The sequence below is a fragment of the Taudactylus pleione genome, unplaced genomic scaffold (assembly GCF_031769625.1).
Source record: "Taudactylus pleione unplaced genomic scaffold, aTauple2 ptg000154l, whole genome shotgun sequence".
NCBI lineage: Eukaryota > Metazoa > Chordata > Amphibia > Anura > Myobatrachidae > Taudactylus > Taudactylus pleione.
The window spans coordinates 20,448,252-20,463,111 of NW_028284556.1; the positions used below are offsets into that span (position 1 = coordinate 20,448,252).

At 45.7% G+C, this 14,860-nt stretch overlaps 1 protein-coding gene across 1 annotated transcript in view; it reads right to left on the reverse strand.

The window, feature by feature from the left end:
• LOC148521934 (sulfotransferase 6B1-like) overlaps positions 1–14,860 on the reverse strand; it is a 66,338-nt gene that overhangs the window by 3,016 nt on the left and 48,462 nt on the right. The window contains exons 5-6 of the mRNA XM_088474500.1: positions 2,525–2,616; positions 296–452 (exon numbers count right to left, since the gene is read on the reverse strand). Of these exons, the coding sequence (XP_088330626.1) occupies positions 296–452; positions 2,525–2,616 (249 nt within the window). The remainder of the gene's footprint in view (positions 1–295; positions 453–2,524; positions 2,617–14,860) is intronic.

Consider the following 14,860-nt stretch of genomic DNA (forward strand, 5'->3'; position numbering starts at 1 on the left):
TGGTAAGCTTAGGACGGGTGAATGCAAGTGATCAGAGCATTTAGCATCCAGAATTAGCCTCCATTGCTCCTGACTACAGGTGCTACAGAAGTGGCTACTTATCAATGTGGAAAGGGATTCTGTTTAATTTCAATTATTGGACGGCTGGCACTGAGTGGAGGGATGTAAGGAAAGTGAAAATAATGAATGAGTGGTATTATGTCAGTATTTTAGGTGACCCCTTATTCCTGAGCAAGATAACAGTATTCAAGTTTTTATTAAGAAAATACATTAGTATAGCGCATAGTATTTGTACCTTTTCTAAAAATTGCTTCTCCAATATCCCCATGAGTTTGTTTGGAGTTCTCCTTCATAGATTTAAATGTTCCTTTGTCAGCAATTTCATTCACTTGTGCTTCAGTTAGAGAGAACCCAAAAAATCCTGATATCTTCTTAATTGATCCTTCTAGGTCCTGCAATTAGATTAGTGAATATGGTGTGGTTCTCAGGGGGAGATATATCAAATATTGGAGAGAGATAAAATGGAGAGAGTTAGGGCTCAATTTACTGCAATCCACATATTGAATGCAGATTGTAGTGTGATATTATCGACTGAATTTGCATTGCGAATTCAGGCAATATCACAGGGATTTACTACAAATCCCTTGCAGGGACAGAGCTTGCGAGAAACTCTGTCCCTGCGAATCCCCTCCGCACACTAGTCACGGTATTTTCGCAAAAAATACCGTGACAAAGTGCCCGCGCATGCGCCAACCGGCGCTAAACCCCGGCCCCTGCGATCGCGGACCCCCCGCACTTACCTGCATGATCCGGGCCTTCGGTGATGTCCTCCATACATCCAGTCAGGTGATATCCCATACTGCACTGGGACCCGATCACCTGATGACCGGGCCGCAGTGCAGTAGGGGAGACCAGCTGACCGGAGGGGAGTCATCACCGGTCCCTGGAGTCAGGTAAGTAAAAAAAAAATGTTGACAATTTGTTTACATTTTTTTTTACAGTAATCAGCTTGCGGTCTCTTTAGACCACACAGCTGATTACTGGGATTGACTCCCAGCTCTGCTCTCCCTGTTAGAGCGGAGCAGGAGTCCGGTAACCAGGGGAGACCCTGGATAATGCCACCTCCAGGTGGCGTTATTATCACAGGGCCTCCCTAGGTATTTTATTCACAATTTATTTTTAGTAGCTTTGGCCAGATCGCATTTCCCATTACAATTATGGGAAATGCGATCTGATTACTAAAAATAAGTGATACTTAGGGGTTGGAGTAGAATTTTACTAATTCTACTCCAATTGCCCTGTAATAACTACAGGTGATACTAAAATAATGTGAAAAGGGTGTGAAAACACCTTTTTTTCACTTTATTTTAGTAAAAATAATGTTAATAAACAGAGCCCTTAGTATCACCTAATCAGTTTCTAACTATCATTTTACAGTCTGAGCTAGAAAAATGATAATTAGAAGCTGATTGGTTGGTACTTTATTTCTCTTCTCCTTATGGGGCCTATACATCATCAGGAGGCCATCAGGTCCTTTTAATTAAGTATCCAACTCAATTATCTAACCCAAATGCGCTCTGACCCAAGTGCATTACTGCGCATGCACGGCCTATCCACTTGTCTTCTCTCGCCATGGAGTTACCATAAATGCCACTGAGTCACCAATACTTACTCTAAAAGGGCCACTACACTGAATGTATAGTGCAGGTGTGTGCTACCCTATAATGAACACTACCTACATTAACCCCATAAGCTCCTGGCTGAATCAGTTTGTACCTGTTATATGTGCATACCTGAAAACCTAGTTAACCCTGTATCCTGTTATCTGTTAATAAACCTATAAACCTGGTTAAGTTATCTGCTGTTTGAACTAACCTCCATCGCACACTGCTGACACTTATCAACACCATAGGTCCTGCCAATACTAAGCACGCCCACTAGGGGTGGCCAGGACAACTGGAGGGCATGGCAATACCACTATGATATGGCCATACCCACAGTGTGTTGCTCCTGTGTGCCGATTCAAACTTTAATAATATAGGGAGGTATGATGTAATTGTATTCTGTGTGCAGTCTATTTAACATGTTTAATTGGTAACCTACCCTGGATAGTATCAGGGATCTTATGTTGCATTACAGGAAGCAGATTTTTTTAAATATTTGCTCTATTCAGTCAATTCACCGTGGTTGGGACTGGATATTAGGTACTTGCGCCTTGGTGGCCCAGCCCTGGCACTTATGGGCGGTCATGGGAAGCTTAAGATGATCTCACTGCGATTATTAACCAGGCAGCTTCCGCTACATTGGCTTCAGCTCATTGATGAGTGTTATCTTGGCTTTTAAGAAGGGCTTTTCCATAAGGATAAGTAATTTCTGTATTATAATTGAGTGTTCACGATTATTGGTGAAAGCTACTCACTTAACGCCATGGTTCATATACATAAATATGTATTGGAAATAACTTAACCTCAGTATACAATACTTTGAAAGGTGAGTAACTAAGGCTTACTGTATGACAACTTACCTCTTTTATATCTTCAAAGGTAATCAACAAGTTTGTGTCATCAAAATGTTTGTTCCAAGCAACAGCATAATCAAAATAAGATCCAAAGACAACTAAAATCATTAAAGTCAAGTGATTAAATTAAAGAAATATGTAATCTGTAATTCATTAGAATAAATGGTTTCAGAGTGGAAAGATCTTGATGACGTATAAATAATGATTTTACTGTATCTCTCACATAATATGAAGGCTTAAACTGATTATCCAATTCAGACACATATTAGAATATTAATGTGTTTTAAAAGGGTTAGATCAGAGGTTCCCAAACGCGGTCCTCAAGGCTCCCAAACAGTTCAGGTTTTGGAGAGGTGCATGGTTGAGCACAGGTGACTTAATTATTACCTCAGTCAATTTGATTTAACCACCTGTGCTCATCCATGGGTAACTCTAGAACCTGGACTGTTGGGGAGCCTTGAGGACCACGTTTGGGAATCTCTGGGTTAGATAATATGACACATGATGATATATATGGGGTGTTGCCTAATAAATACAGTTTTATGTGGGTTACTGCATGCATTAAATAGCTTTCCTTTATTTTCAGATGTTGGCTTAATATTGATTGAAAGCTTCTAAGCAGTCTACCCATCACTAAAGAAGGAATTTTTTTTATTATTATTAGGTTTAACACACATTGCAAATACAGGTATATACATTCAGGTCCAGCCAAGTATAAATCTTATTTGCTTGACAGGTTTATGTTTGTGAGCAGCAAAGCTTCCCAAAAGTATTGCTCATGGAAAGTAAAAAAAATAAAAACCTTCTCCCTTTTCCCTCTGTTCCTTTACCTCAGTGCTTCTTTAAAAACATGTGATGAATGGTAACACTGTTCTAGTAAGACCATGGGGTGAATGGTAACACTGTCCTAGTAAGACCATGGGGTGAATTGTTACAGTGTACTAGTAAGACCATGGGGTGAATGGTTACAGTTTACTAGTAAGACCATGGGGTGAATTGTTACAGTGAGTGTACTAGTAAGACCATGGGGTGAATGGTAACACTGTCCTAGTAAGACCATGGGGTGTATGGTTACAGTGTACTAGTAAGACCATGGGGTGAATTGTTACAGTGAGTGTACTAGCAAGACCATGGGGTCAATGGTAACACTGTCCTAGTAAGACCATGGTGTGAATGGTTACAGTGTACTAGTAAGACCATGGGGTGAATTGTTACAGACAGTGAGTGTACTAGTAAGACCATGGGGTGAATGGTAACACTGTCCTAGTAAGACCATGGGGTGAATGGTTACAGTGTACTAGTAAGACCATGGGGTGAATTGTTACAGTGAGTGTACTAGTAAGACCATGGGGTCAATGGTAACACTGTCCTAGTAATACCATGGGGTGAATGGTTACAGTGTACTGGTAAGACCATGGGGTGAATTGTTACAGTGAGTGTACTAGTAAGACCATGGGGTCAATGGTAACACTGTCCTAGTAAGACCATGGGGTGAATGGTTACAGTGTACTAGTAAGACCATGGGGTGAATTGTTACAGTGAGTGTACTAGTAAGACCATGGGGTGAATGGTTACAGTGTACTAGTAAGACCATGGGGTGAATGGTTACAGTGTACTAGTAAGACCATGGGGTGAATTGTTACAGTGAGTGTACTAGTAAGACCATGGGGTCAATGGTAACACTGTCCTAGTAAGACCATGGGGTGAATGGTTACAGTGTACTAGTAAGACCATGGTGTGAATAGTTACACTGTCCAAGATGGCAATATCAGGAAATATTCACTGAATATATGCTTTATTTAATTATATATATATATATTAGGGGTGTGCACCGGCCACTTTTCGTGTTTTGTGTTTTGGTTTTGGATCTGGATCTTTCTTCGTGTTTTGGATCTGGATTGGTTTTGCCAAAACCACCCTTCCGTGTTTTGGGTTCTGGGTTTTGTGTTTTGGATCTGTATTTTTTTGAAAAAAAGCATAAAAACAGCAAAAATCACAGAATTTGTAGGTTTTTCTGCTCCTATGCTATTATTAACCTCAATAACCTTAATTTCCACTCATTTCCAGTCTATTCTGAACACCTCACACCTCACAATAGTGTTTTTATGTCCAAAAGGTTGCACCGAGGTAGCTGGATGACTATGCTAAGCGACACGAGTGGGCGGCACAAACACGTGACCCATCTAGGCGTGAAACTGCAGTGGCAGACAGGATGGCAGTTTGAAAAACTAGGCCCCAAACTGTACATAATGCAAAGAAAAAAAAGAGGTGCAAGATGGAATTGTCCTTGGGCCCTCCCACCCACCCTTATGTTGTATAAACAGGACATGCACACTTTAACAAACCAATCATTTCAGCGCCAGGGTCTGCCACACAACTGTGGCTGAAATGATTGGTTCGTTTGGGCCCCCACAAAACAAGCTGGCAATTAATCTGTCCCTGCACAAACTGGCTCTACGGAGGCAAGATGTCATCCTCATCCTCCTCATCCACCGATTCCTCACCCTCTTCAGTGTGTACATCCTCATCCTCACAGAGTATTAATTCATCCCTGCTGGAACCACAGGTCCCTCTGTACGTTCTGGAGGCTGGTCTCCCTGGAAGAGTTGATAATTCATTTTATGAACATCATCTTCTCCACATTTTGTGGAAGCAACCTCCTACGCCTTTCGCTGACAAGGTTCCCGGCTGCACTAAAAAATCTTTCGGAGTACACACTGGAGGGGGGGCAACTCAGGTAAAATAAAGCCAGTTTGTACAGGGACCTCCAAATTGCTTCTTTTTCCTGCTAGTACAGGTACGGACTGTCTGACATGCCTACTTGGATGCTGTCACCGATGTAATCCTTTAACAGACAGACGCACGCTTGTCGCTGCTGCTTTGAGGATGCAAGTGCGGCTACAGCCCACACAATTCACAAAGACAGAAAAAAAAAAAGAATATTTTTATTGTTTGTGGAGCGCACTTTGAGGGTTACACCACCCTTTAACAGACAGACGCACGCTTGTCGCTGCTGCTTTGAGGATGCAAGTGCGGCTACAGCCCACACAATTCACAAAGACAGAAAAAAGAAGAATATTTTTATTGTTTGTGTAGCACACTTTGAGGGTGTCACCACCCTTTAACAGACAGACGCACGCTTGTCGCTGCTGCTTTAAGGATGCAGGTGTGGCTACAGCCCACACATTTCACAAAGACCGAAAAAAAAGAACAATATTTTAATTGTTTGTGTAGCACACTTTGAGGGTGTCATCACCCTTTAACAGACAGACGCACGCTTGTCACTGCTGCTTTAAGGATGCAGGTGCGGCTACAGCCCACACAATTCACAAAGACAGAAAAAAGAACAATATTTTTATTGTTTGTGTAGCACACTTTGAGGGTGTCACCACCCTTTAACAGACAGACGCACGCTTGTTGCTGCTGCTTTGAGGATGCAGGTGCGGCTACATCGCACACAAGTCACAAACACATTAAAAAAATTGTTTTTTATTTTTTGGAGCACTTTGAGAGTTACACCACCCTTTAACAGACAGACGCACGCTTGTCGCTGCTGCTTTAAGGATGCAGGTGCGGCTACAGCCCACACAATTCACAAAGACAGAAAAAAAAAGAACAATATTTTAATTGTTTGTGTAGCACACTTTGAGGGTGTCACCACCCTTTAACAGACAGACGCACGCTTGTCGCTGCTGCTTTAAGGATGCAGGTGCGGCTACAGCCCACACAATTCACAAAGACAGAAAGAAGAATATTTTTATTGTTTGTGTAGCACACTTTGAGGGTGTCACCACCCTTTAACAGACAGACGCACGCTTGTCGCTGCTGATTTGAGGATGCAAGTGCGGCTACATCGCACACAAGTCACAAACACATTAAAAAAATTTTTTTATTTTTTGGAGCACTTTGAGAGTTACAACACCCTTTAACAGACAGACGCACGCTTGTCGCTGCTGCTTTGAGGATGCAAGTGCGGCTACAGCCCACACAATTCACAAAGACAGAAAAAAAAAGAACAATATTTTAATTGTTTGTGTAGCACACTTTGAGGGTGTCACCACCCTTTAACAGACAGACGCACGCTTGTCGCTGCTGCTTTAAGGATGCAGGTGCGGCTACAGCCCACACAATTCACAAAGACAGAAAGAAGAAGAATATTTTTATTGTTTGTGTAGCACACTTTGAGGGTGTCACCACCCTTTAACAGACAGACGCACGCTTGTCGCTGCTGCTTTGAGGATGCAGGTGGAATCTCGACGGGATTTGGAACCGAGGACACACTACCTCCATCAATTGTCTAAATCCCACTGCACTAATGGCGGATACCGGACGCACGTCTAACACCAACATAGCAGTCAAGGCCTCAGTTATACGTTTTGCTTCAGGATGACTGCTGTCGTACTTCATCCTCATCGCTAGGGACTGTTGGAGGGTCAATAGTTTAGTAAAAGTAGTGATGTTCCTACTTCCTCTCTGGGATGATGAACAACTCCCAGCAGCAGCAACAGCACTAGGAGGAAGTGGTTCTTGATCTTTCCCTATTTTAATTTTATCGGAGAAAGTTTGGTCCTCCATTTATGTTATATTGATATATACGTGCGGCTAAAGCGCACACAAACACAGAAAATATTTTTTTATTTTTGCTGGAGAGTAGTGCACTTTGTGGGTTACACCACCCTTTAAGAAATGAGCCAGCCGGCTCTTTACTTATGGGACACAGGCGCACGCTTGGCGCTGCTCCTTTGTTGATGCATGTGCAGCCACAGTGCACACAAGTCACAAACACAGAAAATATATATTTTTTTGTTTTGGAGTGTACTTTGGGGGTTACAGAACCCTTTAACGGTCAAGCCAGCCGGCCCTTTACTTATGACACAGGCGCACGCTTGGCACTACATTGTTGATGCACGTGCGGCTACTGCGCACACAATTCACAAACACAGAAAATAATTTTTTGTTTGGTTTGGACTGGAGTGTACTTTGGGGGTTACAGCACCCTTTAACGGTCAAGCCAGCCGGCCCTTTACTTATGACACAGGCACACGCTTGGCACTACTTTGTTAATGCACGTGCGGCTACTGCGCACACAATTCACAAACACAGAAAATAATTTTTTTTTTGGTTTGGACTGGAGTGTACTTTGGGGGTTACAGCACCCTTTAACGGTCAAGCCAGCCGGCCCTTTACTTATGACACAGGCGCACGCTTGGCGCTACTTTGTTGATGCACGTGCAGCTACTGCGCACACAATTCACAAACACAGAAAATATATTATTTTTTTAGCACTTGGGGGGAGCACCCCTGATGGACAGAGCACCCCCTGGACAACACTACAGCACCCCTTTAGGACTGGGACACTGCACTGGACTTTGGAGTGGACACAGCCCCTATGGAGAACTGACTGCACAACACAGTCCAGCCAGCCCCTATGGACTTTGAAGTAATGGACACAGCCCCTATTAACAACAGCAGCACAGCACAACACAGCCAGCCCCTATGGACTTTGAAGTAGTGGACAACAGCAGCACTACACTACACTACACTACACAGCCCTAACTCCCACCCTCCCTTTTCACTGTCCACAGCCGAGTGAGAAAATGGCGCCGACGCGGGTACCTTATATAGGATCCAAAACCCGCGAGACTCGGAAGGCGGGATGATGATGTTTTGCCTCGATTTCAGATCCGAGTCAGGCGGGAAAAGTCGAGCCTGACTCGGATCGGACTCGGATCGGGGGGGCTCGGGGGAGTTCGGATTTCAGAAATCCGAACCCGCTCACCCCTAATATATATATATATATATATATATATATATATATATATATATTAGGGGTGTGCACCGGCCACTTTTCGTGTTTTGTGTTTTGGTTTTGGATCTGGATCTTTCTTCGTGTTTTGGATCTGGATTGGTTTTGCCAAAACCACCCTTCCGTGTTTTGGGTTCTGGGTTTTGTGTTTTGGATCTGTATTTTTTTGAAAAAAAGCATAAAAACAGCAAAAATCACAGAATTTGTAGGTTTTTCTGCTCCTATGCTATTATTAACCTCAATAACCTTAATTTCCACTCATTTCCAGTCTATTCTGAACACCTCACACCTCACAATAGTGTTTTTATGTCCAAAAGGTTGCACCGAGGTAGCTGGATGACTATGCTAAGCGACACGAGTGGGCGGCACAAACACGTGACCCATCTAGGAGTGCCACTGCAGTGGCAGACAGGATGGCAGTTAGAAAAACTAGGCCCCAAACTGTACATAATGCAAAGAAGAAAAAGAGGTGCAAGATGGAATTGTCCTTGGGCCCTCCCACCCACCCTTATGTTGTATAAACAGGACATGCACACTTTAACAAATCAATCATGTCAGCGCCAGGGTCTGCCACACAACTGTGGCTGAAATGATTGGTTCGTTTGGGCCCCCACAAAACAAGCTGGCAATTAATGTGTCCCTGCACAAACTGGCTCTACGGAGGCAAGATGTCATCCTCATCCTCCTCATCCACCGATTCCTCACCCTCTTCAGTGTGTACATCCTCATCCTCACAAAGTATTAACTCGTCCCCACTTGAATCCACCACCACAGGTCCCTCTGTACCTTCTGGAGACTGGTCTCCCTGGAAGAGCTGATAATTCATTTTGATGAACATCATCTTCTCCACATTCTGTGGAAGCAACCTCCTACGCCTTTCGCTGACAAGGTTCCCAGCTGCACTAAACACTCTTTCGGAGTACACACTGGAGGGGGGGCAACTCAGGTAAAATAGAGCCAGTTTGTACAGGGGCCTCCAAATTGCCTCTTTTTCCTGCCAGTACAGGTATGGACTGTCTGACATGCCTACTTGGATGCTGTCACCGATGTAATCCTCCACCATTCTGTCAATGATGACAGTATCATATGCAGTGACAGTAGACATGTCAGAAATTGTTGCCAGGTCCTTCAGTCCGGACCAGATGTCCAAACTTGGTCCTGCCTGCCCTGCATCACCGCCAGCGGGTTGCTTAGGATACCTAAGTTTTTTCCTGGCAGCCCCAGTTGCGGGAGAAAATGAAGAAGGAGCCGTTGACGTGTCACGTTCCGCTTCAGCTGACAGTGTGTTCACCAGCAGGTCTTTGCACCTCTGCAGGCTTGTGTCGGCCGGAAAGAGAGACACCACATAGGCTTTAAACCTAGGATCGAGCACGGTGGCCAAAATGTAGTGGTCTGATTTCAACAGATTGACCACCCTGGAATCCTGGCAAAGCAAATGAAGGGCTTCATCCACAAGTCCCACATGCCGAGCGGAATCGCTCCATCTTAGCTCCTCCTTCACTTTCTCCAGCTGCTTCTGCAAAAGCCTGATGAGGGGAATGACCTGACTCAAGCTGGCACTGTCTGAACTGACTTCACGTGTGGCAAGTTCGAAGGGCTGGAGAACCTTGCACAACACGGAAATCATTCTCCACTGCGCTTGAGTCAGGTGCATACCCCCTCCTTTGCCTATGTCATAGGTGGATGTATAGGCTTGTATGGCCTTTTGCTGCTCCTCCATCCTCTGAAGCATATAGAGGGTTGAGTTCCACCGCGTCACAACCTCTTGCTTCAGGTGATGGCGGGGCAGGTTCAAGAGTGTTTGCTGGCGCTCCAGTCTTCGGCACGCAGTCGCTGAATGGCGAAAGTGGGCAGAAATTTTTCGGGCCACCCAAAGTGTCTCCTGCACGCCCCTGTCGCTTTTCAGAAAATTCTGTACCACCAAGTTTATTGTGTGAGCAAAACATGGGACGTGCTGGAATTTGCCCAGATGTAATGCCCGCACAATATTGGTGGCGTTGTCAGATATCACAAATCCCCAGGAGAGTCTAAGTGGGGTAAGCCACTGGGCGATGATTTCCCTCAGTTTCTCTAAGAGGTTGTCGGCGGTGTGCCTCTTACTGAAACCGGTGATACACAGCGTAGCCTGCCTTGTAACGAGCTGGCGTTTCTGAGATGCTGCTACTGGTGACGCTGCTGCTGTTGCTGCGTAAGGTAATACATCTACCCAGTGGGCTGTCACAGTCATATAGTCCTTAGTCTGCCCTGTTCCACTTGTCCACATGTCCGTGGTTAAGTGGACATTGTGTACAACGACATTTTTCAGGACACTGAGGACACTTTTTCTGACGTTTCTGTACAGTCTCGGTATCGCCTGCCTAGTGAAGTGGAATCTAGACGGGATTTGGAACCGGGGACACACTACCTCCATCAATTGTCTAAATCCCACTGCACTAATGGCGGATACCGGACGCACGTCTAACACCAACATAGCAGTCAAGGCCTCAGTTATACGTTTTGCTTCAGGATGACTGCTGTCATACTTCATCCTCCTCGCTAAGGACTGTTGGAGGGTCAATTGTTTAGTAAAAGTAGTGGTGTTCCTACTTCCTCTCTGGGATGATGAACGACTCCCAGCAGCAGCAACAGCAGCAGCGGCAGCAGTAGGCGTAGCAATGCAGGATCCTCCGGAGGAATCCCGGATAGGAGAGTCAGTCATGCTAGTGACATGGCCTGCAGGACTACTTCCAATCCTGACTAAGGAGGAAATTGACGAGGAGGGAGTTGACGGTGTGGTTTGCAGGCGCTTGGATACAACAGGACAATGGGATTTAGGTGTCCCTGGACTTCTTACGGTCTTAGCCAAAGTTTCTGAACTTGACAGTAACTTTTTATGAACGCGCTGCAGGTGCCGTATAAGGGAGGATGTTCCTAGGTAGTTGACGTCCCTACCCCTACTTATTTCACCTTTACATATGGTACATATGGCAAGACAGTTGTTGTCCGGATTTGGATAGAAATATTGCCAGACCAAAGAGGTGGAATGTTTGGTCTTCTGCCCAGGCATGACCGTGATGGGCTTTTTCATCCCACGGACAACAACTGTCTCCCCCGGAGCCTGATTTAAACAAACCACATCACCATCAGAATCCTCCTCGCCAACTTCCTCCTCAGCGCCAGCTACACCAGTATCCTCATCCTGTTGTAATTCAACAGTGACATCTTCAATTTGCATATCAGCAAGTGGACTGTGGGTGCTCCTTTCAGCACTTGCAGGGGGCGTGCAAATGGTGGAAAGAGCCACCTCTTCCCGTCCAGTGCTGGGAAGGTCAGGCATCGCAACCACCACCACACTTGGACTCTCCTTGGGGATTTGTGATATCTTCTTAGAAAGCACAGTTCTTCGCTGTGCTTTTGCCAGCTTAACTCTTTTGATTTTTTTAGTGGGAGGAGGGCTTCCATCGTCATGTGAAGCTGAACCACTAGTCATGAACATACTAGGGATCGACCTTAGCCGTTCCTTGCCACTCCGTGTCATAAATGGCATATTGGCAAGTTTACATTTCTCTTCAGATGATTTAAATGTCTTTTTCAAGGTCATTTTCCTGAACTTTGGGATTGTATGTGCCCTCTACTATGACATTGGGCATCGGCCTTGGCAGACGACGTTGATGGCATGTTATCGTCTATGTCATGACTAGTGGCAGCAGCTTCAGCACTAGGAGGAAGTGGTTCTTGATCTTTCTCTATTTTATTTTTATCGTAGAAAGTTTGGTCCTCCATTTATGTTATATCAATTTGATATATACGTGCGGCTAAACACAGAAAAAATTTTTTTTTTTGGTTTGGACTGGAGTGTACTTTCGGGGGTTACAGCACCCTTAACGGTCAAGCCAGCCGGCCCTTTACTTATGACACAGGCGCACTCTTGGCACTACTTTGTTGATGCACGTGCGGCTACTGCGCACACAATTCACAAACACAGAAAATATATTTTTTTTTGGTTTGGACTGGAGTGTACTTTCGGGGGTTACAGCACCCTTAACGGTCAAGCCAGCCGGCCCTTTACTTATGACACAGGCGCACGCTTGGCACTACTTTGTTGATGCACGTGCGGCTACTGCGCACACAATTCACAAACACAGAAAATAATTTTTTTTTTGGTTTGGACTGGAGTGTCCTTTCGGGGGTTACAGCACCCTTAACGGTCAAGCCAGCCGGCCCTTTACTTATGACACAGGCGCACGCTTGGCACTACTTTGTTGATGCACATGCGGCTACTGCGCACACAATTCACAAACACAGAAAATATATAATTTTTTTAGCACTTGGGGGGAGCACCCCTGATGGACAGAGCACCCCCTGGACAACACTACAGCACCCCTTTAGGACTGGGACACTGCACAGGACTTTGGAGTGGACACAGCCCCTATGGAGAACTGACTGCACAACACAGTCCAGCCAGCCCCTATGGACTTTGAAGTAGTGGACACAGCCCCTATTAACAACAGCAGCACAGCACAACACAGCCAGCCCCTATGGACTTTGAAGTAGTGGACAACAGCACTACACTACACTACACTACACAGCCCTAACTCCCACCCTCCCTCTTCACTGTCCACAGCCGAGTGAGAAAATGGCGCCGACGCGGGTACCTTATATAGGATCCAAAACCCGCGAGACTCGGAAGGCGGGATGATGACGTTTTGCCTCGATTTCAGATCCGAGTCAGGCGGGAAAAGTCGAGCCTGACTCGGATCGGACTCGGATCGGGGGGGCTCGGGGGGGTTCGGATTTCAGAAATCCGAACCCGCTCACCCCTAATATATATATATATATATATATATATAATTATTATTACCAGTTATTTATATAACACACACATATTTCGCAGCGCTTTACAGAGAATATTTGGCCATTCACATCAGTCCCTGTCACAGTGGAGCTTACAATCTATGGGCCTGATTCAGACCCACTCGCGAGCGGCTGTCCGCTCGCAAGTGGGTCGATGGTCTGCACTGAGCATGCGCACGACGGAGGGAGCTCCGTCGTGCGCATGCGCCAGACACGACGAGCGAAGGACTTTCCTTCGCTCGTTGTGTCCGATCAAAGGGGGCGTGCTGTCAATGTTGATTGACAGCACGCCCCCTTTGGTGGGCGTGCCGGGGGCGTGCCTCCCTGACGGGGGCGTTCCCACGGGAACGCCTCCCGTCAGAAGCCGGCCCACTGACATCACTAGTGATGTCAGTGGGAGTGATTTTGGCTCTGATAGAGCCAAAATCACTCCGGAGTTTGCGGTTGAAAACCTCAACCGCAGGCTCCGGCTCGCAATTTCGATGGTCGCGATGGTCACGACCATCGCGGCCATCAAAATGCACGCTCGTATAGCCTGTGGGTGGTGACCCACAGCTATAAGAGCGTCCAGGAGGACGCTCCATGAAAATGGAGCCCGGCCCTCATTCAGAGCGTGCGCTCTGCTCAGAGCGTACGGCTCTGAATGAGGGCCTATATTCCCTATTACATGCACACACACATACACACTATGGTTAATTTTTGTTGGGAGCCAATTAGCCTACCAATATATTTTTGAAGTGTGGGAGGAAACCGGAGCACCCGGAGGAAACCCACGTAAGCACAGGGAGAGTAAACAAACTGCACACAGTTAGGGCCATGGTGGGAATATATATATATATATATATCTATATATCTGTATAGGCCCTCCCTGTCTATGTGTAGCTCTGTGATTCTCCCTGTGTACAGTATGTGTGTATGTGATCCTACATGTACAGTATACTGTTTGTGTATGACTTTATGTGTGACCTTACCTGTATAAGCGGTGTCTCTATATGTGACACTCCCTGTGTATATCTCTATATGTGACCCTCCCTGTGTATATGTGTCCCTGACCCTTCTTGTGTATCATACTTACCTACTCTCCCAGCAGGATTTTTTGGGTAGTCCCCTGCACCCCGTAAGAGTGGGTGGATCTCTTGCACCCTGTCCACTTCCTCGTGAAGAGGCCAGGATAGGGAGATAATACCAGGAATCAAGGGACCGTATGAATGGGATGGGGATAAAATTACATGAATCTTATAATTTTATCCCCAGCCCTTCCTCATGGATCCACTATTTGCGACATTTTGCAATGACGGGTGCAGGGCATAAAGATGTGAGAGCCTGGTCCCGCCCTCCGAAGTGGTCAGGAGCAACAAAAAGAATGCAAGTATGCTGTATATGGGTGCATTTCTAAATTTGACCCTCCTTATGTAAAGCATGCCTTTATGTGTGATCCTCCCTGTACATGTGTGTCTCTTTATGTAACCCACTGTCTCTGGGCCTGATTCTTCACGGATCGCAACTGCAACAGCCTACGCAGATCATCCAGTGGTGCATACTGTGCATGCGTATGTACCTCATTGCGTGTGTGTGAGTTAGCATTGAGATTGCACTGCGATCACCTACGCAGATACAAAGCCATCGCAGATCGAGGGACAGAACGTCAGCGTTTGGGGGTGGTGTTGGGGGAGTGGTTGGAGAAATGCAGTTGTGTCTATCCA